We start from the raw sequence: 24,141 nt of genomic DNA on the forward strand, positions 1-24,141 counted from the left end.
CGTCTCCGCCCCTGCTCCACCCAACACCCCAAGGGAATCAAATAGAGGCCAACGGGAGTAGGCATAGAGGATCGAAGACAGGGCATGTTGATCACAGGTTTCACAGCGCTGCTGTTGCTGTTCCTGCTGCTGGCGCTAGCCAGGCGGGGGTGGGGTGCGCGGGGCACTCAGACTCAGGGGGCCCTACCCCCAGGGCCCACGCCACTCCCGCTGCTCAGGAACTTGCTGCAGCGGCAGTCTGGACGCCTGGACCGTGCACTCATGGAGGTAGCCCTGAGAGTGGGTGGCGGGACAGAATTCTGGATTCGTGGAGGTGGGGCTGGGGGCTGGAACTCCTGGTTCTCTGAAGGAAGACAGAGCTGAGGGCTCGATCCCCGTGAGACCCGAGGAAGGTTGAGGGGCCTGCAGTCCTGCGTTCCGGGGAAGGAGACTTGGGGGTGGGAAGCTGGGGCATGGACATCTGGCTGTGAGGGAAGAGAAGGCTGGGGTGGGCAGTCAGATCTTGAGGGACCGGGGCAGTGGACCTGAGCTCCTGGTTCACTGCGGAGTCGGTGGAGGCGCGCTGCCCCCCTCACGCGTGCGTGTGCGTGTGTGTCTCACCCTCCACTCCCACCACGCTCCTGGGTCCTGAAGGAGGAGGAGCCTGGGTCGGGCAGTCAGGTCCAGGGGGAAGGACAGCGGAGGGGTCTCTTCTCCTGGTTCAAGGTGGGGAGGGAGAGTACTGAGGACCCAGACGCCTAGTTCTGCGGGTGCAGGGGGCTGGAGACCCAGACTTCTAGACCCTGAGGGAAGAAGGAGCTGGGGGCCTGGAATCCTGGCTGAAGGAGGAAGGAGCTGGGGATCTGAACTGCTAGGCCTGGAATGAGCGACTGAGACCGGGCCTCCTGGGTCTGTGTGACCGCGGAGGGAGCTGGGGGCGGGGCTCTGGGGTCTCGGCGGAGGAAGGGTCAAGAGCCCCGACCGGGACCCGCTGAGCCCCGGCTCCACACAGCTCTCTGGCCGCTGGGGCCCGGTGTTCACAGTGTGGCTGGGCCCGCGCCCTGCCGTGGTGCTGTGCGGCTACGCAGCGCTGCGGGACGCGTTAGTGCTGCAAGCGGATACCTTCTCCGGCCGCGGGGCCACGGCAGTCTTCGAACGCTTCACACGCGGAAACGGTGAGACCCCGACGGCGGAAGTGTGGGCCTGGCCCAGCCAGTTTGGGCGAATAAGGGCGGGGCCGGGAAGATGGGGCGGGGCCCAGTAGAGAATCCCGGCTAATGAGCGCACGCTGCGAGGAGAGGGCGAGGCGGAGCTACAGCGCAGGGGACGGATGGGCGGGGGGCTGGTTCCTCGTGCAGCCAATAGAAGAGAAGAGCCTGAGAGTCAAAGCCAAAGAGAACAAGCGCTGGGCAGGGATGCGGACCAGCAGAGGTGGGGCCCATGTGAGGACAGGGCTGAGAAGGCTGGGCTGGCAACCAAGAGGTCTGGAAAAGCAGCAGAGCGAAGAGTTGCGAGGAAGTCGGCTCCCCGACGGCATGTTTCCGGGATGGGGCGTGGCCAACTGTCCGGCCGGCCCCCCCCTTTTCTGCCCCACCCCCAGGCATCGCTTTTTCTAACGGGCAGCGCTGGCGGACGCTGCGCAATTTTGCACTTGAAGCGCTGAAGAAGTTTGGGATGGGTACGCGGAACGTCGAGGAGCGCGTCGTGGAGGAGGCGGCTTGTCTGGTTGATGAATTTCAAGCCACCACTGGTGCGGCCTGGCGGGAAAGGAGAGGGGCCTGGTGTGGGTGTGGCCAATGGACAAGAAGGGGCCGCGGGAACTCGTTCGGGTGGAACGAGGCCAGTGAGCCCAAGACCTAGCGGGGGGCGGAGCAACAGCGTTATGACCTGGCCCGTTCTCACTCCCAGGAGCCCCGTTCGACCCCAGGCAGCTGCTCGATAATGCTGTATCTAATGTTATCTGTTCCGTGGTCTTCGGGACCCGCTATGACTGTGGGGACCCGGAGTTCCTGAGGCTCCTGGACCTTTTCAATGACAACTTCCGCATCATAAATTCCGGATGGGGCAAGGTGAGAGGGCTAGCCCAATCTCTCGTGTGCCCGACCTATGCCAAACCCCGAGTACATAGACTTAACCTACACTGGATCATTAGAATGGGGCAGTCTTCGAATCTTGGAGTGTTAGAGCTCGAGAACTTATAACATCAAAGTCCTGGTCCAGTCTCCCCGTAGGGAAACTAGTGGTCTCGTTCAAGGTCCTATTGAGATCCTGTCCCCCTAGATGTACAACATTTCCCCCTGCCTCCTGGACTGGCTCCCGGGCCCGCACCACCGAATCTTCCGAAACTTCGCGGAGCTTCGGGTCTTCATTTCTAAGCAAATCCAGCGGCACCGGCAGACGCGGCAGCCCGGGAAGGCCCGCGATTTCATCGATTGCTTCCTGGATGAGATGGATAAAGTACAGGCCCCTGCTGCCCTAAACTCCATCCATGCCACCCACCAGCAGGCGCCTGGCACGCGGCAGCGCCCGTCTTCTCTGCCCACAGGAACAGAAGGACCCGGAGAGCCATTTTCAGGAGGAGACGTTGGTGATGACCACGCACGACCTTTTCTTTGGCGGCACCGAGACCACGAGCATCACTCTGCTCAAGTGCCCAGAGGTGGCAGGTCTGCGAGCTGGAGAGCCAGGAATGAGGGGGCTAGGGTTTGGAGATGCTTGGGGACCAGGGCATACGCAGCTCACAGCCTTCGCTGGCCCCAGCCAAGGTGCAGGCCGAGCTAGACGCCGTGGTGGGTCGGATGCGCGCCCCATGCCTGGAGGACCGTGGGCGCCTGCCCTACACGAACACGGTGCTGCATGAGATCCAGCACTTCATCACTGTGCTACCACTGGGGATGCCGCGTGCCGTCACCTGCGATACCCACCTGCATGGCCACTTCCTGCCCAAGGTGCCCACCGAGCCTGGGGATTCTGCATGGGCACCGGGAAGTGCCTATGAACCGAGATCTGCAGGCGTGAGCGTGCGCGGCGCGCTGATTGACTCATGTAGCCCTGGGAGCAAGAAAGAAGGCCTGTCTTCCCACTGGCTTTTAAATGTGTCTTGGATGGTTGAAAGGTAGTCGCTTGCCAAGTCCACAGGTAACCCTTGTGTATCCCCCCAGGGCACCTCCGTGATTCCTCTGCTAGCGTCTGCACACCGGGACCCCACCCAATTCACGGACCCAGACTGCTTCAACCCAGCCAACTTCTTGAACGACAAGGGCGAGTTCCAGAGCAATGACGCTTTCATGCCCTTTGCCTCAGGTCCGAGTCAGGCAGGGAGGGGACCAGCCTGGACAGGCCCTGGGGCACATGGGGTTCTCATCCCACATCCTTGTGTCCCCAGGAAAGCGAATGTGCCCGGGTGCAGGCCTGGCCAGATCAGAGATGTTCCTCTTCCTCACTACCATCCTGCAGCAGTTCCGCCTGCTCCCTGTGGGGAGCCCCACTGGCCTCACCCCACAGCACACTAGCCTGGGCAACATCCCCCCACCGGTCTTCCAGCTCCGCCTGGTGGCCCGCTGAGGTCAAGCGAGCCACAAGGAGGACTCTCAGACCTCCTTACCCACTTTGGTCAATAAAGGCGCTGAAGTGCAGGTGAAGGGATCCCTCCTCCCTTACTGAGAGGGAGCGGAATCAGATGTGTGCAGCTCTGAGGTAAACTTTATTTCTTTCTTGGCTGACAGGACTTTCACCCTCATGCTCCTCCCAGCACCTTTTATCCTGCCCAAGCAGCAGCAGCCTAGTCCAAAAGGTGCCACGGCCGAAGGGGTTGGGGAGTCACTTCACATTCCAGGCTGGAGGAGTGGGGGGCTTGGGGATACTCCCCCCACAAACCTTTGCCAGCAAGAGGCCATGACTCACCCCAACCCCAAATCCTACAGCCTGGTGGGAGGTGGCGATGCCTCCTTCCAGCTCTCCACACCTGAGAGGGGCACAACCAGACAGGGCAGCACACAGGCCCCAGCTCCAGTAATGGGAGCCCCCAACACTGGCCCCTGCCCAGGTCACCACCCCAGCCCACATCACAGGGCAGCAGAGGTCTCTCCTCCTCCTCAGTCGTCAGTGACGGACAGAATCCTCCACACCAGGCAGGACAGAGGCAAAGTTGGAAGCAGCAGCGGAGGCAGGGAAGGAGCAGGCACCGAGACCAGTGGGCTGCTGGCCCGCTGGCCCGGCTGCACAGGGCCCGGGGCTCTGCCGAAGTCAGGGCAAGCTGTCTGTCCATGCAGCTCTGGGGCTGGCCACTAGGTGGGCGTAGTTGGTTGTGATACAGGTACTTGGACACCTTTCTGTCCTGATGCTGGGGATGAGAGGGGGACAGGAGAGAGTGAGTCATCAAGGAAGGGACAAAGAGGCCAAGGAAAACCTGGGAAGATTGGGGAGAGGACCAGAAGAGACGGGGCTCCTGCTGGAGACACCAGGCAAGACGGCTGTCTAGGGAAGGTGGGCAAAGATGAGGAAAAATGAGTGGAGGATTTAGTGAGAGACTGATGAGGTAGATGAGGTGGCTTGAGTCTTAGTGAGGTACATGGACTAGGAAGGATGTGAGGGTGGGGGACACTGTTCTGGGAGCACGTACCTAGCTGATACTTGTCTTTGGCTGCTGCTCGCTCCTTGGCATCAAAATACCAGACAGTGATGGCGTACCTGGGGACCAGAGCATCCCGGGAGGGCAGTTAGAGACCACTCTTCTTCATTCAAGCCACTGTATCCATAGTGACACTCGAGTCCACCCTCTGAGCCTCGTCCTGTTCCCACCCAGGCCCCCTCTGAGCACTTCATCTCTCCTTAGTCACTCCAGGGGTCTGACAAGACTTTGTTGGCATGGAGGGGGGTCCCCGGGCACATCCCAAGAAGTATGGATCATACCTGGTGGCATAGGCTGGTTTCACCTCATGGGGGTTCCGCCGGTCAGACCAGAAAATGAGCAGGCGGTCAAAGAGTGGCTCGATGTTGGCTACCACGGGCCGGCCCTCAGGGAAGATCTGCAGCAGGCCGCCATGCACCTGAGGGCAGGCCAGAGGATGAGACAGGAGGCTGGCTGGTCCTGCCTGGAGCCTCCACCTTGTACTGCCTGCCCCCTGAGAGCCCACCAGGGGGCACAGGAGCTGCACACATCACACCCTCCCACCACTCAGGCTCTTAAGATGCAAAACAGCCCAGAGTCCACATCACCATGGAGACGGGCAGGAAGCTACTAAAGAAGACATAAAATGGAGGGGGACGGGGAAGCGCTGGATAGACAGCACCATTCCCCGAAGCTGCCACCAGTCAGCTGGAGAGGAGGTGCCATTTCCCAGGAAAAGCCTGCCGCAGAATGCACCGCCCCGCTGTGGGTTGAAAGGAGGAAGGGGAGAAGGCTAGAAGCTGAGCTGGGAGTGGGAAATGAAGTGGAGGGAGGCCTCCCCACCCCCACCCACACCCCTAACCCCTACCTTGATGTCCCAGTTCTGATTCAGGTAATAGATACAGGTGATGCAGCGCCCATCGCCATGGGGATTGTCAACGTGCCTCACGTACCCCAGCCCGTTGCCTGGGTAACACGCCACCATGGCCTGGCAGAGAGGGATGGAGGTGGGTTTACTGGGGGAGGCAGGGACACTGCCTGCTTTCTCACCCCTCCCTGCCCCTCATCTCTCCTGACTCAAGTGCCCTGGGCTCCAAGGGCTCCAGCCCCCAGCCTTCTTCTCCTTTTTCAGCCAAGCCCCCATCCACCAGAAACCTCAGCTCCTGCACCTCAATAGCCCACTCCCCCCAACACACATGCCCAGAGCCTGGCACCCAGATGGGCCTCAATTTTTGAGGGTTTGATTTTTTCAAGATAACTCGATCCCACCTCAGACATTTCAGTAGAATAAGACCAATTTAAATGTTTTCTGGTGTGTGGAGATATGGCCTCACAGCCTACACCAGGGGTTCTGCCCTGGCTGCAGAGTGGAAGCCCCTGGGACACTGACGCCCAGGACCACCTCAGACATTCTGACATACTTAGTCTGCGGTGGAGCCTAGAATGTTTAAAGGTTCCCCCCGGTAATTCTAATGTGCAGCAATGCTGAGAACCACTGCCCTTGACTACCGCAATTCTCCACTAAATAAATTCTGTCTCCTATGCATCTGAACAGGTGCCAAACCCTAGAGTGTGACTAGAACCTGAGATCTAATCCCAACTCCAAGGACACCCTGCTGGGCAGCCCTGGACAGTCCCACCCCCTGCCCGGGGCCTCAACTGCTTCATCTGTAAAATGGGGCTAATAAACACCTGCTCTGTTTACAGCAGTAGCATTAGCCCCTCTGATAACATAACTTGGAGGTTCCTGACCCCTACAAATCTAACAGGACTCATTCCCAGTCTTGGCTTCTGTGGTCACAGGGTTCTTGCCTCCTCTCCCCGACAGCGGTCCTTGCCCTGGGCAGCCCTGCCCACGTTGAGGCCTGGGCCTAACCATTCCGGGCCTGTTTCTCATCAGGGAGCCGAGGGAAAGGTGGATGTGGTACAAGGGAAAGGGCCCAGGCATTCCTGCAGACCAGACTCCTGGGGTCAAGTCTCAGTCCTACCAGGGCAGGCGGGCAACTTAACTGCCCTGTCTCAGGTCCCTACCCATGAAATGGAACTGACAGGTACTGCACAGATGTTGTGGGAATTGAACAAGATATAAACGTCTGGGGGCCGACCCCATGGCTTAGCAGTTAAGTGCGTGCACTCCGCTACTGGTGGCCCGGGTTCAGATCCCGGGCGCGCACCAACGCACCGCTTCTCCGGCCATGCTGAGGCAGCGTCCCACGTACAGCAACTAGAAGGATGTGCAACTATGACATACAGCTATCTACTGGGGCTTTGGGGAAAAAAAGGAGGAGGATTGGCAATAGATGATAGCTCAGAGCCAGTCTTCCTCAGCAAAAAAAAAGAGGAGGATTGGCATGGATGTTAGCTCAGGACTGATCTTCCTCACAAAAAAAAAAAAGAAAGAAAGAAAAAGAAAAGAAAGATATAAATGTCCGGAAAAGCAACCAGCATGGTGCCTGCCACAAGATGGAGAGCCAAGCACAGGCTGACATAAAAAAAAAGGTCCCTGTCCTCCCCTCTGCCCAAAGCCACTAGGACGACTGGACAAGGCAAAGAGGGGAACACTGGCGCGAAGACCCTCCAGCTCCTGCCCAGCTGGGAACCATCTGTCTTGACCCCCTGACCCGCACTGATGCCAAGCCAGACTCTGCTGGCTGCTGCTCCCCACTAACGCTCAGCTACACCTGCAGCCCACAGCCCGGCAAGACAGCCCTGAGATAAACATTCACGATCAAAAAGATCGGCGTCTGCTGCCACACTGGAGGCTCGCCAGGCACTCCATGGCAGGCCGGTTGACTCAATCCCTCAGCCTCCTCCCAACACCTTATTCCCAGGGCTCACCCCCGTGGGGACGGTACACTGCTCTGCACTAAACATGTGCACCTGACCTTCACAGCACCTGCCCTGGAGAAGGGAGGCCAGGAGGGCTGCCACTGGGTAAGGCCACCCAGCAGCAGAGAGCCATGCTCCTCTCTGGCAGCACCAGGGCAACATCCTGGCCCCCACACCCCCAATTCAGAAGCAGAACCTTCTCTACACTGCTCACTCCCTGCAGATGGGTCAGCCTCTGAGGAACCGCCTCAGTGGGAGAAAAGAACCTGGCTGTGGCTGGGGGGGCGCTGCTGGAATCAGAGTCCTGGACTAGGGACAGGCAAGCCCTCCCCACTTGGAATCCAAGCAGAGATTCTAGTTCTGCACAAGGATGGGGTAGGGAAAGGGGTCCAGTGCTGCAACCTCATCCCCACAATCTAACCCCACACAGCAGCCAGAGACCCTCTTCTCCAGCTCTCCGTTGCTCAAATCCCTCAAGTTCCCCATGGCATCCTGAGAAAATACAAATTCCCAACCACAGCCTTCAAGGCCACCAACCTCATCTACTATCCCCCCGCCATCACTCTGCTCCAGCCTTGAGGGCCTCCTGACTGTTCTCCAACCAAGCCAAGCTCATCCCCAAGCCTCTGCACCTGCCTGGACCACTGTTCCCCTGGTCATCCTTGTTATTCATGTCCCAGGTCAAGGGGCACATTGAGTACTCTAGCTGAAGGCACTTGGGCTGATTCTCCACTCCACCTCCTCAATGGGAAATCAGCACAGGTACTTGTTTACCTGGTACTGGCCCTACAGGCAGCCCCATGCAAGCCCCTGGGGCCAGGCCTGTCTCCCTAGTGCCCAGGAGGTGGCTGCTGACTGAAAGCACTCCTCTGGGTCTCAGGGCCTCCGTTCTGTCCTGCCCTGTGCACCCTCACACAGGGTCTCCCACCATGCAGGCAGTGACACCCATGGAATGGGACTTGTGCATGAAGGCTGGGCACAGAAACAGGCCCTGTAAGGCCCCATCCTTCCCCCTACATACACAAACCTTGAGAGGGGAGCATCTTCTGGCCCCAGAGAAGCATCTACTTCCTGCCCCCACATGGGAAAGGGACAACAAGCAAGTGACATGGAAACTTGCGCCTCACCCTCCCATCTCAAGGAAAGGGCAGCTGGGATCAGAACCAGGCGACTAAAGAGTTAAAGGCTATTGGTGACAACGGCCAAGAGCCCCCATCTCTCTCACACTCATACACACACACCCACACACCAAGTCAAGCAACTCAGCCAATGACAGCAAGCACCACCCCCAAATTCCTCTTAAAGGGGCAAACCAAGCCTGCCAGACCCGCCCTGGGGTCCCCTATGGTAGACCTTGACACCAGTGGGAGTCAACTCTCTCCCACCTGCAGGTCAACCGAGCAGAGGGATTAGGAAGAGGAGGGAAGACAGAACACAAGAGCTCCATTCAAGAACAGAGGCAGGCTGTGGCCGACCCTAGCCACACTGGTGATCCGTGCCCCCACCACCACTGTGGCCACTCACCTCAACACCCCACAGTCTTACTCAAGATCCTGGAGAGGGAGCCCAGATGGTGCTCTATGAAGGTGCGGAAGACTGGAGTTGCGTCTCACTGGGGCAGGGGAGGGTCTGTGAGGAACTCCAGTGATTGGGTTGGCTCCTCCTCACCCTTCTCAGTCCAGCCCAGCTTGTTCTTACCTCCCAGGACAATAGGGGTCACCCAGCGCTAAAAAATTCCCAACACTCCCCCCATCCTAGCCAGGGCCCTGTCCCCAATCACATCCAAGGCACCAAAGGGGAAAAGATCTGCTCCCTCTACCCTGCACTTCTCTCCTAAAATGGTCACAGCCTAGCTGGGGACTTCACCTGGTTTTCCCAGCCTGTGGAGGAGCAGCCTGAGGCTCAAAGACGTGGCCTGCCCTGGGCCTCCTAGCTCTTGTAGTCTCCCCCCAGGCTCCCTCCTGCAGGGACTGGTGGCCCTGGGGTGAAGGTGCTCAGCACCCTTTGGCTATGGAGACTCCCACTGATCTCTCCAGGAGCAAAGCCCAGGGAGGGGCCACCTCTGGCTCTCCAACTATCAAGTGACAGGAGGGGGAGAGAAGTAGGCCAAGTTGTAGCTGAGGTGGGGAGGACACTGGGCTCGTCCCTGGGGGAGCCCTGGTCCTGAGCGAGCTCCAGCGTGAGAGGGAAGCTGCACAGAGGCAGAACCCAAGATGGAATCTGAGGGACGAGGGAGGGGCCTTTAGAAGCACAGCCTCATGCCCACAGGGCAGATGGCAGCCGGTGCCATCAGCCAGGCATCACTGGTGTTGTGCAGTGGGCACTCCCTGTAGGACCTTGTCCAAATGACACCAAGCCTTGGACTCAGGACCAGGACCCTCAGACGCCTCCATGAAGAGAATTATCATGTCAGCAGATGGGAAAGGCCCTGTGGACTACTGTCTTATGCAGGGCTCCTGACCCCAGGTTCTGGAGTGGGCAGCTGGAGGCCCAGGAGGCCCTGACAACTATCCCTAAACTCCAATCAAATGAGCATTTTTCTTAAGAAAGGATCTGTGGTTTGGGGCAGATTCTCAAAAACGCCCAGGTTCCAAAAAGATTAATAACTACTACTACTCTAAAGCAAAAAAAAGGGACCAAGAAAAGACATAAAGGCAGAGGGTCAAGGGAACAGACCAGAGCTGGACAGGGATGAAGTGATGGGCAGACAGTACAGAAAGGATGGAAGAAAGAGACTAGGACAGGGAGGGAGGGGGAAGATAGGGACAGGACCTCCACCCGGGCCAGCACACAGCCACCCAGTGCCTCCCCCAGAAAGCTGTCCTTGACGCAGGTGTCACAGTATAGCATACAGGGCACAACGTAGTCCAGCGCCAGGCACGGCAGGCAGCGCCTCCTCCCTCAGCCTGGCACTGGCCTCACCACTACCACCCTCCCCCACGCGTCTCCTGGTTCTCCTGCCTGGGAGACACAATGGACAGACCAGAGACAGATGGCGGACAGGATGGACTAGACAGACAGGCCAGAAGACAGGGACAGATGGAAGGACAGGTGAACAATGAAGGATGAAGACAGGGACAGATAGACAGGTGCAGACCGCCAGAGGGAAGCAGAAACGTGTGCCTGTCTACATGGACCATTCTTGGTCTGGGGCCCATGAACTGACATCAGGAGACTGTGAACCCCACCACGGCCTATGCACGGCTGTGGGGCTACGAATGTTGGCACTTCTCCCCAGGTGCTTCAAGAGGATCCTTGGCAAAGAACCACTGTGGCCAAAGGTCAAACCCCTGGTTTACAGGTGCACAACCTCAGGTCCATAGGGAGAAGGCACAGACACCAACCCCCCACCCCCAAAGGGAGCGGGAGCCCAAAGTGAACTCCAACGCTCCTCCCCTGGAGCTGCCTAAACCGTTTTGTGACCCCAGAAGCCTGTCTCCAAGCCCACTGGCGCTCAGAGCGCTAGGTGCGGGCAGCCCCTCCACCCCAGGCCCCGCAGCCTCACCTTGGTGCGCCCATTGATGACGTAGCCGCCCAGCCGCCCGGCGCAGTGCCGGATGACGGCGTCCACGTGGGCCATGAGGGCACCGATGCTGCGGCAGCCCGGCTCGTGGCCTTCCACCCACGCGATCTGGTCCCCGCGGATGCTGCGTGGCGGTATAGCCCGCTGGCTCACTAGCTGCCCGTCACGCAGGCGCCCGCCCCGCTTCAGGGCCTCCACCTCGGCCAGCACGCGGCTGCCCAGTGCCGCCCCCAGGAAGCTGTCCTTGACGCAGATGCCGTAGTACCGCATGCAGGGCACAATATAGTCCAGGGCCAGGCGCTCGGGCGCGGTGGGCAGCACCTCCTCCCTCAGCCCGGCGCTGGCCTCGCCACTGCCACTGCTGCAGCCCACGCCACCCTCCCCCTCGCCCTCCGCCTCCTGATTCTCCTGCCTGGCCCAGGGCCGCTTGCTGGGCGCGGCGGCATCCCCACCATCCTCTGCCCGTTTCCGTTTGGGGGCCTCAGGTCGGGCGCCCTGGGCCGCCAGTCTTGGGCACCCCTTGGTGACCAGTGCTGCAGCGCCCTCACTCTGCAGCGGCCGCAGCTCACCGCCATCCTGCCCGCCAAAGCCCTCCCGCAGAGGGCTGGCTGTGGTGGAAGTGGCTGTGGCTCTGGGGGTCCCACTCCCCGCCGAGGCCTCACCAGGCACTCCGGGACAGTGGTAGGAGGGTAGCAAGGGACAGGGCAGGTAACCCTCCACCCCCATCCTGGCCGGGCCAGGCTCCAAGGGCTCTGACACAGAATCCAGCAACTGAGAGAGAGCCTGATTCAGGGGCTGCGGCTGGCACGGGATGTCCATGGCAGCAGCGTCTTCATCCCCCGGGCATGGAGGGCACGGCCCGGGCCCATGGTGCCACCCTCCTCCGCCTCCTCCTCCTCCACTTGATGCAGCCGGGGGCCCGGGCAGCTGGGCCTGGTGTGGGGCAGAGTGAGGCAGGGCAGGCAGCAAAGTCTCTTCTCGTGCCCTGGGGGTGCTCGCTGGTCCCCAAGTCCTCTGTTGTCCCTAGGGCCTTGGGAAGGGACCCGTCAGGGTGGCTGGTGGGAGAGAGAGAAAAAGAGAAGTGAGACGACCTAGAAGCAGGCCAGCTAGGGGAAGGAGTGAGGGATTTAGGGACAGTAGAAAGGAAGACTGACTTGGCCTCAGAGACCCCCAAAACCTAAGCCAAGTGGTGTAGAAGACTCTGGGAATTTGGAGGGGGGGAATCACTGACAGACAAGAGGCAGCGAGGGGGGCCGCTGGAGGATGAGGCTGGGTAGATAACCCAAAGCCAGAAGACGGCAGTGAAGGCTGTGGGAGAGAGCATCCTCAGTCAGACAGAAAACAGGAGAGAGAGAGGGGCCCGCAGTAGAACAGAAATGGTGGAGGAGTGGGGAGCACGAGAGTTGGAAACAAATAGACAGGGGGGATCTGCCTGGGGGTTCCAGAGAGACACAGAAGGAATGTGGGAGGTCCGCAGACGGAGGAAGCTGGGGAGTCCAGAGACAAAGAGAACCGGGAGCCCAGAGACAGAAAAACAGACCGGAGAGAAGCTGGGAGGGAGGGCCTGAGCCAGCCGGACACAACAGGGTGGAGGGGTCGACCTGAGCCCAACGGGAGGAAGCCTGTTGGGGGCTGACACACACCCAGGCGGAAGGGAGGTCCTAAGACAGACAGACAGACAGACGGAAGGAGCCGCGGGAGGAGGGTTTACAGCGACAGAGGGAAGGGCGGAGGAGGGTTCACGCACTTCGGGGATACGACGAAGGAAACAAGCGCCCCCCTCCCAATTCCCTTCGGTGCGGGCCCGGAGGCCCCTCGAGCGCAGCAGGCGACGGAGGCAGGGCCGAGGGACCGCCCGGCACCCCTGCCCGCTCCCCTCCCCCAGCCCGGCGCGCGCTCCCCGCTCCCACCCCAACCCCCCAAACGGCCCGCACTCAGCGAGCCGGCGCGCGCTCCTCCGCCACGCCCCACCCTCCCCTCCCCAGGGTCGCCACGGCGCGCTCGGCGCGCGCCCCTACACCCCGCCGAGGTCGCGCCCGCACCCCTGCTCGAAAGCCTTCTCCTCCCCTCCCCGCGCTCCCCTCACCGAGCCTTTTCCTTCGGCCCCGGCGCCGCCGTTTGTGCCAGCCGCCCAGCGCCGCACAGCGCGCCATACCCCGCCCCCACCGGCCGTGACGCCCCGCCCCCGCCTCGCCCGGTGGGCACGTGACCGCGCCCGGACGGAGGGACGGCGCGTGCGCAGGCGCGAGCCGCGCGGGGCGGGGCGAGGAAGTCCAGAAGACCCCCCTGGAGAAAGGGGAAGTGGGTCTGTAGCCGGTGCGAGGGTTATTTGCATCCTTCGCTCCGCCTCTTCTGCGCGAGAGGAGGAAAGCGGTTGGGAAAGGCTGGATGAGGGAGGGGGAGGGTCTGCGCGTATTATGCCAAACACGCAGGAAGGGTATGCAAAGGCTAGCTACAGGGGCAGGCCCACCCCCTCAGCGCCGAGAACGCGACGGAATAATGAGAGCCGGGTCGAGGAGTGGCGTGCAAATCATCGTTGTCATTTATATGGACAGCTCCGCCCTCTCACAGCCCAAGAATAGAGATATTGAGAAATGTCTGCGTAGTTGGGAAATGTATGTAAATTCACACGTCAGTAAGTAATTTACATAAGGACTTTTTATAACGGAGGAAAGAAAGTGCAGAACGTCCTTGAGCGAGAGGAGAGCGGATTACAGGGGATGTGTAAATGTACCCTGACCCGCTCCGCCCTGCTCCCTCGGGCCAATTGGGGCAGTCGGAATAAAGCAACCTAGGAAAGCTACGCGGAGAAGATATTTGCACGACTGCCTCTTGTCTGTACGAACATTTTGGGCACCAGGCCTAGGGGGACTATGCAGATGAGGTTATTTAAATGCCCCGCCCCCTCCGCCATCGCCCAGGGGGCGCAGGGGCTCAGGCCTCCTGAGGGGGTGGGTTAAGGCCGACTTCAGGGTGGCAGAGCAATTGGGAGTGTCCGGAGGGGGCTGCACCTGTCCCTGGCAGGGCACGTGCAGGTGTCAGCGGTTAACCTGGACACAACGCAATAAGACACTGGTCTCCAGTATGCACCAGTCAGGGTTGCACAAAGGCCCACATGGTGCTCAGGCGCACACACAGGGTCCATAGTCAACACAGGTGTATCAGAGGAGCCAAATTCACACCAAAACACAGCCCTCAGGGGCACACAGGCACAGTCACACACGCAGTAGTCAGACACTGCCTCAAACTTTCAGGCATGAGACAGACACAGGTATCTCCCACCAGGCACGACCCCCAGCTCACCCACAGGCTGGAACTCTCATTCCCTTGCCTTTGTGTCCCAACACCACTAGCCTCACGGACACAATCACTGAGGACACAGAGTAGTCACAAGCAACAGTGTCACACAAAGCACACATTCCTACAGACCTCATCACACACACCACAAGCACAAGGACATCAGTGTTACATATGTGGGCCTCCAGCACGCATTGTCACAAAATGTGCACGCAGTGACAAACTCCCTCCACAACAGACACCCGAGTCATGGAGTCAGTGTACCCCCACACTCTGACCAAATCAAAAACATGGCCCCCCAAACACCATGACACACGAGTCTTCCATCAGGGACCTCTTCTGTGCCCCCCTCCCTCCCCGCCACCCCAAAATGATGGCGGCCAAGACACAGGTGTAAACAATGCTTTATGCGGGAGGGGTGGGGACGGGACAGGTCTCCAGGTAATAAATAACATGTACTCGCAACGCCAGGACCAGGCAGGGAGCTGGGGCCAAATGGCCTTGGTCTCAGGCTTTGGGAACTCTTCGAGTATGGTTAGGGGTTCAGGGGGGACAAGGGTTAGCCAAGACAGATGAAGCAGCAGCAGGTATGGATTCCCCCTTCCCCCGTGGCTCAGTCTTGCCCCTCAGCCAGGCCCCACCAGGCCAGGGAAGGGGTCAGGTGGCGGGGCAGCTTCTCTGGGGCCAGGGCAGGTGAGGGGCTTGGCCTCCTGGGGCCTGGATCAGGGCCCCAGCCGGAAGGGCAGGGCTGGTCCTGGAGAACAGGTGAGCTGAAAAAAAAGTGTGTGGTGAACTGGAGGGATCCTGGCTCTGTCCAGCTGGTGTCTCTGTCTCATTTCTGGGTATCCTCCTGCCCTCCTATCCGTATCTGTCTGTCCATACCTTTCTCTTTCTCCCAAAGTTTCTACATCGTCTGTCTGTCTGATTTTCTATTTCTTATCTGCAGGTAATTTTGGACTCTCTCTGAGGGTGCCAGCCCTGGTGGTCTAGTGGTTAAGATTCGGTGCTCTCGCCACCACGGCCCAGCTTTGTTTCCCAGTTAGGGAACCACACCACCCATCTGTCTGTCTGTTGGTTGTCATACTGTGGTGGCTGCATGTTTCTGTGATGTTGAAAGCTTTGCCACCACTATTTTTTTTTTTTTTGGTGAGGAAGACTAGCCCTGAGCTAACATCTGCCAATCTTCCTTTCTGCTGAGGAAGACTGGCTCTGGGCTAACATCCGTGCCCATCTTCCTCTACTTTATATGGGATGCCAGCACAGCATGGCTTGACAAATGGTGCCTAGGTCCACGCCCAGGATCCAAACCCACAAACCCCAGGCCGCTGAAGCAGAGCATGCGAACTATGCCACCAGGCCAGCCCCTGCCAACGCTATTTCAAATACCAGCAGGGTCACCCATAGTGGACAGGTATCAGCGGAGCTTCCAGACCAAGACAGACTAGGAAGGACCTGGCCACCCACTTCCAAAAAAATTGGCCATGAACAGCAGCAGAGCATTGTCTGATATAGCGCCAGAAGGTGAGAGGATGGCGCAAAAAGACCGGGCAGGGTTCCGCTCTGCTGTCCACAGGGGCGCTAGGAGTCGGAATCAACTCCATAGCACTACAACTCTGAGGGTACTTGCATCTCCCTGTTTCTTTGCCTCAGAGAGCTGTCTCCTTGAGTCTGCAGAGGGGCATCACAATGTCTAAATTTCGTATCTCTGTGATGTATCTAAATTTGGTATCTCTGTGTCCCTCTATGTTCCTGGATTGCCCTGGCTCTAGATCTCATTCCAGTGTTTTACAAACTGGGGAGACTCATTTGGTTACCGGTTCTTGATTTGGCTGCAGACAGCATTACCTGGGAGCTTCCAGAAATCCAGAAACCACTTCAGAATCTCTGGGGTGAGGCCTTGGCATCAGTAGCTTTTAAAGCTCTCCAGAAGTTTCCAGTGTGCAGCCCTGCATTAGTGGGCTGGGAAATCAGTTTGGTGGGCCTTGACCAATTTTGTATTGAAACAGAATAGAAAATATCAGAGTGCATCATATATAATAAGAAGATTGGTCCATAGAGACAGAAAGCAAATTGGTGGGTGCCAGAGGCTGGGGGGAATGGGGAGTGACTGCTTAGTGGGTATGGGATTTCCTTCTGCAGTGATGAAAATATTTTGGAACTAGACAGAGGCAGTGGTTGCACAACTTGTGAATGTACTAAACACCACTAAATTGTACACTTTAAAATGGTTAGGAGCCGGCCCGGTGGCATAGTGGTTAAGTTCACGTGTTCTGCTTCGGTGACCTGGGGTTTGCCAGTTCGGATCCTGAGCTGGGACTTACCGCTTATCAAGCCATGCTGAGGCGGCATCCCACATAGAAGAACTAGAAGGACCTACAACTAGGATGTACAACATGTACTGGAGAAAAAAAAAGAAAAAGAGGAAGACTGGCAACAGATGTTAGCTCAGGGCCAATCTTCCTCAAAAAAATACAAACCTTAAAAAAAATAAACAAAAAAATTAAAAAATAAAATGGTTAAATTTACATTATGTGAATTTCACCTCAATTTTTTTAAAAAAAGAACATTAATACTAGGAAAATGTGTGTTTCAGTTTTCCGTGTGTGTGACTATATTAGATCGATGTATAAAATACATATTCTCCTGCAGATTGCAGTCAACAAAGTTTGAAAAAAGCACTGTCTTATGACATTTGATTCACTGAGGCAAACTCTGAAACAGACCCTATACTAAGTCCTGATGTGAACAGTACACACTCACCCAGTTCTACACAGCCCAGAGACTTTACAATGGGTAATAAGAAGAAAAATAATCAACAGCCCTCGTTTATCGAGTCTTTACTAAGTGTCTGGCCCTGTTCTAAGCACTTTACATGAATTAACTTAATTAATCTTCTCAACACCCACCTGAGGTAGGTTACTATTATTAGCCCCATTTGACAGATGAGGAAACCAAGGCCCAGAGAGGTTCAATAATGTGCCCAGAGTCACGCAGATATGAAGAGACAGAGCCGGAGTTTAACGCAGGCAGCCTGGCTCTGGAGTCTGTGATATGGCACCTCCTGCCCTTTTCAGATGGGGAAGATGAATGCCACACAGATAATAATGACCAAGTGTGCAGAGCTGAATGCTTTAAAAAGGAAGGGGCAGTTGTGAGACCACCCAGCTAGAGGGAGTGACCCCAGCTGGGAGGCCTATAAAGGTTTCCTGCTACAGGAAGAGTCATCTGAGCAGAGACCAGATGACAAGTGGGAGTTGGCGTAAGAAAGGAGGTGGGAGGATGGGTGCGCCGGGGACACAGCAGACTCCAAGGCCTGGAAGGAAGAAAGAGCTCCCGAAAGCACACCCCCTTGACTCCCCTCTCTCAAATTCCATATCCATTCCATCGGGAAATCACATTGGCTCTGCCTTCAAAGGATAGTCAAAGTCTAACCACTTTCCCCGTGGCCGCCCTGAAGTTGCCAATGGCTGGGAGGGAGGGTGGGCAGGAAGCGCAGAGGGGAGAATTGGGAAGATATACACCCACCCCGCAGAGGGGTGGGGAGGGGTGTGAGTTGAGGCAGGGGAGGCTGGCAGGGGGTCCAACTCCAGGCTGAGGAGCCTCAGCTGTGTCCCATGGACCCTGGGAGCCATGGATGGTTTTAAAAAGGGGAAGGACAGGATCAGATCTGTGCTTTCGAAAGACATGCTGGCTACACCAAGAGGGGACAAGACTGGAAACAAAGACCAGGGAGGACATAAACCACTTCTCAGTTCCTCCTCTGCCCACCCCCGCCCCCCGGTCCTGTCCACCATCGTCTCTCACCTTGACTTTGCAGTGGCCTCCTCACTGGCCTCCTGCCCCCCACAGTCTCTCCTCTACATGCAGTCAGAGGGACCCTGTGAACATCTGAGTCAGATCCTGTCCCTCCTCCGCTTAGAGTGCTCCTATGGCTCCCATCCCACCCAGGGTATAAGCTGGAGGCCTCCCCGTGGCCCACAAGGCCCTAACTGATCTGCTTCCCCGACCCGTGACATCTCCTGCTCGCCTCCCCGCCCAATACACACACACCACACACACACTGCACTCCAGCCATGCTGGCCTCCTTGGACTTCCTCACCCAGGCCAGGCACAACCCTACCTCAGGGCCTTTGCACTGGCTGTTCTCTCTGCCTAGAATATTCTTCCCCCAGGGACCCACATGACCCCCTCCCTCACCTTCTTCAGGTCTTTGCTCAAGTGTCACCTTCGCCGTGAGGCCTGTCCTCATCATCGTGTATAACATTCCACTCCTCCCCTTCCCCTCTCCTTGCCTGGCTTTATTTTTCTCCATAGCTCTTATCTTCCTAACTACTATATCATTTACGTATGTATCTTGTTTACTGTCTGTCTCCCCCCAAAAGCATGTCAGCTCCAACAGGGCTGGGATTTTTGTCTGTGTCCCCGGTGCTTGAACAGGACCCGGCCCACAGTAGACACTCAATAAATATTTGATGAATTAGGAATGGGAGGGTCAGAGATCCAGGGCAGAGAGCTAGCAGTGGGATTCAAAGGAGCGGTGGGTTCCCTGCGGCCGGAAAGACGGCTCCTTTAACTCAAGTGTTTTTGCATCTTTCTTTCTTACTCTGTTTCTCGTCATCTCTCCTGTCCTGTGTCTCTGTCTCGCCTCCATACTCCCCCTTGCCAGGAGACCCCCCTGCAGTCCCCAAGTCCCCAGTATCCCACCTGGCTCCACAGGTCTCAGCAGCCACAGGGCTGAGGGGCCACGGCCTGGGCGCTCCGAGGCTGCCGCAGCTGGCGAAGGGAAGCGTCACCGTACTGAATGCCTGAGCCCATCCTCTCAGGGTCCAGCTCACCTAGGGAGGAGGGCAGAGGTTAGGACTGGTCCCTTGGAGACCCCTGGGCCCTGCCTTCCTCTCCCACTCTGGTCAGTCGGGGGCCTCACCTGAGTCGATCTTGTTCAGGATGGTGCGAGCACACTTCAGGAAAGCCTCCTCCACGTTCTCGCCAGTGAGAGCGCTGGTTTCCAGGAACATTAGCTCTGGGGGGCAGATGCTCGGAAGGTCAGGGCCTCAGTCAGTCCCCATCCTCCACTCCGACTCTGACCTGCTGCCTCTCATTCTGTTCCTCAAATGCCCCTCCTTTGCCCTCACCCCTTGCATGTGCTGTTCCCCTTCTATGAATGCCCCTCTCCCCAGGTACCCATAGCTCTTCCTTCAGAGCTCAGCCCCACATCTCCTCCTCCAGAAAGTTCTCCCTGACCTCCCAGGATGGGTCAGGTGCCTCCTTTGGGCTCAGCCCCGGTGCCTCCCCTACCCCAGTCCTGACCCCTCTGGGCAGTCACCATCTGGAAATGGGCCTGTCCCCCTCCCCCACCTACTGGACTGTGAGCCCATGAGAGCTGGGCCCAGGCTGTCTTTGTCACTGTGTCCCTAGCACCATCTAGCACAGGCCCAGGCCCACTACAGTCTACCTATCAGCCACGTGACATGGCCACACAGTAAGTAAGTAAGAGCGAGGGTTCAAACCCACATCTCTCTAATGGCAAAACCTCCTCTCGAGTTTGGAGATTACAAACTGGAGGAACATGGGCAGATCCTAAAGCCAGCAGATCTTTGGCCAACACGATGTCTTCTTTTTTTTTTTTTTTTTTTAAAGATTTTATTTATTTATTTTTCCCCCAAAGCCCCAGTACATAGTTGTGTGTCATAGCTGCACATCCTTTTAGTTGCTGTATGTGGGACGCGGCCTCAGCATGGCCAGAGAAGCAGCGCGTCAGTGCGCGCCCGGGATCCCAACCCGGGCCGCCAGCAGCGGAGCGCACGCACTCAACCGCTAAGCCACGGGGCCGGCCCTACGATGTCTTCAAATGAGATTATACTTGCATACCTTTTGACGTGGCTGTTGGTCTCGTCCATTCCCCTAATGCCAGTGCCTGCTAACCCAGGTCTACTCCATCCCGTTTCCCTTATTCACAAAGAGTGCCTGTCCCCTGGGCCATCGGAGTTTGCAGTCTCCACCTTACACCAATACCCCTCACTGCCTCCCCATGCTGGTGGAAACCTTAGCAGCCAACATTAATCAAGTACCTATTCTGTGTAGGAGGTGCTAAGGGCTTTCCATGGACCATCTCCCTTTAACCATCACGGATGATGTGAGGCAGAAACATTGTGATACCCACTTTCCAAATGAGGAAACTGAGGACCAGAGTGGTCACACAGCTCGTATGTGGCAGCACTCGAATTTGAACCGAGACCTCTAAATCTCCACATTCCCCCGCCGGGCACAGCCATAAAGAGCCGGGAGGCCCAGGGACCCAGTGGACTGTCCCCTCCTCCATGAGTCCGCCTCGCCCGCCAGCCCATGGCTCAGCCCTCACCGTTCTCCTGGGCAAAGCGGGAGGCCTCCAGGAAAGTGACCTCACGCTCCAGGTCCAGGTCCTTCTTGTTGCCACAGAGGATGACCACGATGTTGGGGCTGGCCAGCGTGCGGGCGTCCGTCAGCCAGGCAGCCAGCGAGTTGTAAGTCTCCCGGCTGTGGAGGAGGGAGAGAGGAGGGAGGCCCGGCAGGAGAGGGGCGGCCCCAGCCCCGCCCTGTCCCCTCCGCACACCCACCTGGTGATGTCGTATACCAGCAGGGCTCCAGCCGCCCCTCGGTAGTAACTCCGCGTCACCGACCTGTGGGGCCAGGGGGACCCAGTCACCCCTGAGGCTGGGGTCTGCCCCGAGACTGCCCCCCTCTGCGGAGAGAGACTGGTGGTTCGGAGGCCCCCCTTCACTGCTGGCCCATCCCCCAAAACCTGGCCATGGTCTGGTCTCGCTACAATTTCTCTGTCTCTGAGGCAGTCCCTCAGTCTCTATCTCACTTAGCTGCCTGTCAGAGTCTCTCCCTGTCTTTGATTCTCTCTGTGTCCCCATCTTCCTGTATCTCTTCATTGGTCTCCATCTTTCTGTCTGTCTCTCTTAGGAGTGTGTCTTTAATTCTCTATTGCTCTGGCTCTCTCTGGTTCCGGCTCTCTCATCCTCACCCTTGCTTTCCCATTCATTCATTCATTCATTCATCATTCTCTGTCATCTCCCCTCTGCCCGGTCCTGGCCAACTGCTATGCAATGACATCCACTTGGCCCTGTCTGGCTGTGTCTGGGGGAGGACCTCTTGTAGCTGACAGTCTGCATCTCCCTGTGTCACAGTCTGGGTCCCTCTGGAACTCATGCAATCGTTCCACAAGCATGTACTGAGCACTTCCTGCAAACCCAGCCCACGCCGCACACCTGTCTCTCCTTTGCCCTCTGTCTCTCTCTGGGCTCCACGCACCTCACCCAGGAATTCACACACGAATGTTAACTTAGCAGCCACTAAAGGCTGCCCAGGGAGCATACTGCTCTGTGAACTGGATTCCTTGTCTCTCTTTCCTGCTCTTGGTCTCTGTTTCCCAGACTCAGGGTTTCTATGTGTCTATTACCTTTTCTGCAGACATGTCCTGAAGACATACTGTGTGCTGAGCCCTGTGCATTTCTCTCTCTCCCCACAACACATCCATTTCTCCATCTCTCTGGTTATACCTGTCCCACTCTCCCCATCTCTGTCTCTGCCTCAGGTTCTCTTGTGTCTCCTAATCTCCCTTATCTTTCTCTTCTTCTCAGTCTCTGTCTGTCTTCGTCTCTCCCTCTCTGAGTGTGTGTATCTCTTGCAAGCTTCCCTTTCTGTTTTAGTCATTCTCTCTCAATCTTTACCGTTCACCCCCACCCCCCAAACATCTCTTTCTCCACAGGCTTCATCCCTCCCTGGGCACAAGTCTCCATCCCTCCAGCCAGATGGGTCTATCTCTCATAGTCTCTCCAGGGTCATGTCGGTCCCTCCCTGCCTCTCTCACTCTTCATTGTGCTTCTTTCTCAATCTCTTTTCCTCTCACTGTCTGTGTCGTCCTCTCTCTAGGAATCTGTCTCTCTCAGGCTATATGAACCTGCTAATCACAGTGTCTCTCTCCCTCTGCCTTGCCTGCCCTCTCAATGTCTCCCTGCTCCTATTGTTTTATCTCCAAGTGACTCTGCACACCTCTCTCTCTCTCATTTGCTCTCATCTCTTCACCCCTCCCTCCCCGTCTCTCTCTCCTTGGGAGCCCAGCCCACCTACCGAAACCGCTCCTGGCCAGCTGTGTCCCAAATCTGTAGCTTCACAGTCTTCCCACCCACGTTGACCACCCGGGATCCAAACTCCACGCCGATCGTGTGGTTGGAGTCCTGTTTGACTGGGAGTGGGAGGGAGAGAAGAGGCAGAGCAGCGGCTCAGAGGATTCCCTGTCCTCCAAGGCCTCCTCAGCCCATACAAACCCGTTCTCACTGCTCGGGTTACTGAGGCTCTAGGGGGACCTAGCAAAGAGCATATACCAAGGCAAGGAGCAGGCAGCCAGCACTGGAGTTGTTCCTATGGCCAGCCCTGTCCCTGCCCACCCCACAATGGCCACTGTCCCACGCCATACCCACACCCAGGGTTCAGTGCTCCCAGGACGATTCCCAGAAACTCACACTTATTCTCGATGAACTGATGAAGGAGACATGATTTGCCGGTGCCTGCGCTGCCAATCACCAGGAATTTGAAGAGGAAGTCTGGGCAGATGGAGCCAAAATCAGGGAAACCCATTCGAGGAGAGAAATACAGGGGAAAAGAGAGAAAACAAAACCGTCACACTTACAGGGAGAGAAACAGACACAGGCAGAAACCGAGCAACGGTTAACAACAGTAACAGATCATTCTTATCTAGTGTTACCAGGTACCAGGCAGTTCTAAAGTTCTTTGCTTACATCAACAGCTCATTTAATCCTCAGGAAAACTCTACGAGGGGGCTACACTAATAATTATCTCCATTTTCCAGATGAGGAAACTGAGGCCAGAAAGGTTAACTGACTTGCTCAAGGTCCCCCAGCTAGGCAGAGCTGGGATTCGAACCCAGGTCAACTGGCTCCAGAGTCCAAAGTCTTAGCTAATCACATGGCTAAAGCCTCTTGAAAGCCATTTTATCAAGGTCTGCAATCTAGCCCTTGCCCCTCACGACTTCACCTTCTACCACTCTCTGCCTCAGTCACTCCACTCCAGCCTCTGGCCTTCAGTCTATTCCCTGAAAATGACAACTGGTTCTCACTTGTTCCCTCTGCTTTTCTCTATTTGTTGAGTGAATTCAGCTCCCTCTGACTCCTAAACCAGTGCTCTTTCTACTGCACCCCGTCGTCCCACCTCCTAACCACCCATCCTGCTTTTCCAATTCTCAGTCCCTCCTTCCTTCCCTCTGCCCAAGGCCCTGACCATATTCTCAAGCTTAAGCCCCACTCCTTGCCACTAGTCCCAGCCCCTAATTCAAGGAAACTCATCCCCAACCCCACTCCAGATCTCTCAAACCAGAGCAGTCCAGGGTCCAGAGCGTCCCTTCACGGTTCCCCCTAACCCATCAATCTCGACCCCTGCCAGTCAGTCCCGCCCCATCCTCTCAGGCTCCGCCCAAGATATTAAGGCCCACCCTTTCCCTCAAGGCCTACCCTGATCCACCGTGACTGGCTCCCTCAAATCCCGCCCCAGATCTATTTAAACCACACACCAGACCCTCAGGCTCCGCCCAAATCGATGAAGCTCAGCCTCAGACCCACTAAACCCCTCCCAGCATCCACTAGGCCCTGCCCCACATTACCAGACCCCGCCCCCGGATATACAAAGCCCCGCCCCATTTCCACAGGCCGCATCCTCCCCCGGCCCGACCGTAGACCCCAGACCCCAGCTTCGGCCCACCACCCTCACCGTAGGTCTCGGCCATGACTCGGTCGCGGCCGCTGGGGGCCGCAATATGGCGCCGCGGCCGCGCCTGTTCCTCGGCTGGCAGCCGCTCCACTCCGGCTGCAGCCCCGGCTCCTTCCTACTCCCGGGGCCCGGCGCCGCC

At 57.4% G+C, this 24,141-nt stretch overlaps 3 protein-coding genes across 8 annotated transcripts; 1 reads left to right on the top strand and 2 right to left on the bottom strand.

Moving 5' to 3' along the window:
- The first annotated feature begins 84 nt into the window (after positions 1 to 84).
- Positions 85 to 3,619, top strand: LOC101389570 (cytochrome P450 2F2-like). Its single transcript, XM_087421939.1, is given in 9 exon segments — positions 85 to 267; positions 992 to 1,154; positions 1,580 to 1,729; positions 1,888 to 2,048; positions 2,260 to 2,436; positions 2,525 to 2,645; positions 2,740 to 2,927; positions 3,141 to 3,549; positions 3,552 to 3,619. Coding segments are annotated over 9 exon segments (1,620 nt in total).
- A 42-nt stretch (positions 3,620 to 3,661) lies between these two features.
- Positions 3,662 to 11,763, bottom strand: EGLN2 (egl-9 family hypoxia inducible factor 2). Of its 3 annotated transcripts, XM_087421724.1 has the most exons (6): positions 10,915 to 11,763; positions 10,555 to 10,686; positions 5,457 to 5,604; positions 4,891 to 5,027; positions 4,601 to 4,668; positions 3,662 to 4,321 (listed from the first exon to the last, which is right to left on the bottom strand). In XM_087421724.1, exons 1-6 carry the CDS (start codon positions 11,757 to 11,759, stop codon positions 4,266 to 4,268), a joined length of 1,386 nt encoding a protein of 461 aa, XP_087277850.1. In that variant the 5' UTR covers positions 11,760 to 11,763; the 3' UTR covers positions 3,662 to 4,265. The 3 variants fall into 3 exon arrangements, with proteins under 3 accessions (XP_087277850.1, XP_004441618.1, XP_087277849.1); XM_004441561.3 differs by lacking the exon at positions 10,555 to 10,686 and having other exon boundaries at positions 5,457 to 5,576; positions 10,923 to 11,763; XM_087421723.1 differs by lacking the exons at positions 5,457 to 5,604; positions 10,555 to 10,686 and having other exon boundaries at positions 10,923 to 11,763.
- A 99-nt stretch (positions 11,764 to 11,862) lies between these two features.
- RAB4B (RAB4B, member RAS oncogene family) lies at positions 11,863 to 24,141 on the bottom strand. 4 transcript variants are annotated; one of them, XR_015549512.1, is made up of 8 exons: positions 22,742 to 23,409; positions 22,350 to 22,464; positions 20,831 to 20,893; positions 20,596 to 20,750; positions 19,162 to 19,257; positions 18,942 to 19,072; positions 18,042 to 18,115; positions 14,626 to 15,007 (listed from the first exon to the last, which is right to left on the bottom strand). XR_015549512.1 is itself a non-coding variant. In XM_004441559.3 (8 exons), the coding sequence occupies exons 1-7, from the start codon at positions 24,016 to 24,018 to the stop codon at positions 18,957 to 18,959; spliced, it is 642 nt and encodes a 213-aa protein (XP_004441616.1). In that variant the 5' UTR covers positions 24,019 to 24,141; the 3' UTR covers positions 14,626 to 15,007; positions 18,942 to 18,956. The 4 variants fall into 4 exon arrangements, 3 of the variants coding, with proteins under 3 accessions (XP_087277857.1, XP_004441616.1, XP_087277856.1); XM_004441559.3 differs by lacking the exon at positions 18,042 to 18,115 and adding an exon at positions 24,003 to 24,141 and having other exon boundaries at positions 22,742 to 22,822; XM_087421731.1 differs by lacking the exons at positions 14,626 to 15,007; positions 18,042 to 18,115 and adding an exon at positions 11,863 to 11,995.

The sequence above is a fragment of the Ceratotherium simum genome, chromosome 33 (assembly GCF_057802395.1).
Source record: "Ceratotherium simum simum isolate JZ-2026a chromosome 33, ASM5780239v1, whole genome shotgun sequence".
NCBI classification, from domain to species: domain Eukaryota; kingdom Metazoa; phylum Chordata; class Mammalia; order Perissodactyla; family Rhinocerotidae; genus Ceratotherium; species Ceratotherium simum.

What these genes read in the sequence shown, in the direction of transcription:
- RAB4B (XM_087421731.1), bottom strand. Translation starts at nt 22,856, where the DNA reads ATGGGTTTCCCTGATTTTGGCTCCATCTGCCCAGACTTCCTCTTCAAA. An exon ending in TCAGTTCATCGAGAATAAGT is followed by an intron (nt 22,465 to 22,741) that starts GTGAGTTTCTGG and finishes TCCCACTCCCAG; the next exon opens with TCAAACAGGACTCCAACCAC. An exon ending in GCTGGCCAGGAGCGGTTTCG is followed by an intron (nt 20,894 to 22,349) that starts GTAGGTGGGCTG and finishes CTGGCCCCACAG; the next exon opens with GTCGGTGACGCGGAGTTACT.
- EGLN2 (XM_087421724.1), bottom strand. Translation starts at nt 11,759, where the DNA reads ATGGACATCCCGTGCCAGCCGCAGCCCCTGAATCAGGCTCTCTCTCAG. An exon ending in ATCAGAACTGGGACATCAAG is followed by an intron (nt 5,028 to 5,456) that starts GTAGGGGTTAGG and finishes GCCTGCCCTCAG; the next exon opens with GTGCATGGCGGCCTGCTGCA. An exon ending in AAACCAGCCTATGCCACCAG is followed by an intron (nt 4,669 to 4,890) that starts GTATGATCCATA and finishes TCTGGTCCCCAG; the next exon opens with GTACGCCATCACTGTCTGGT.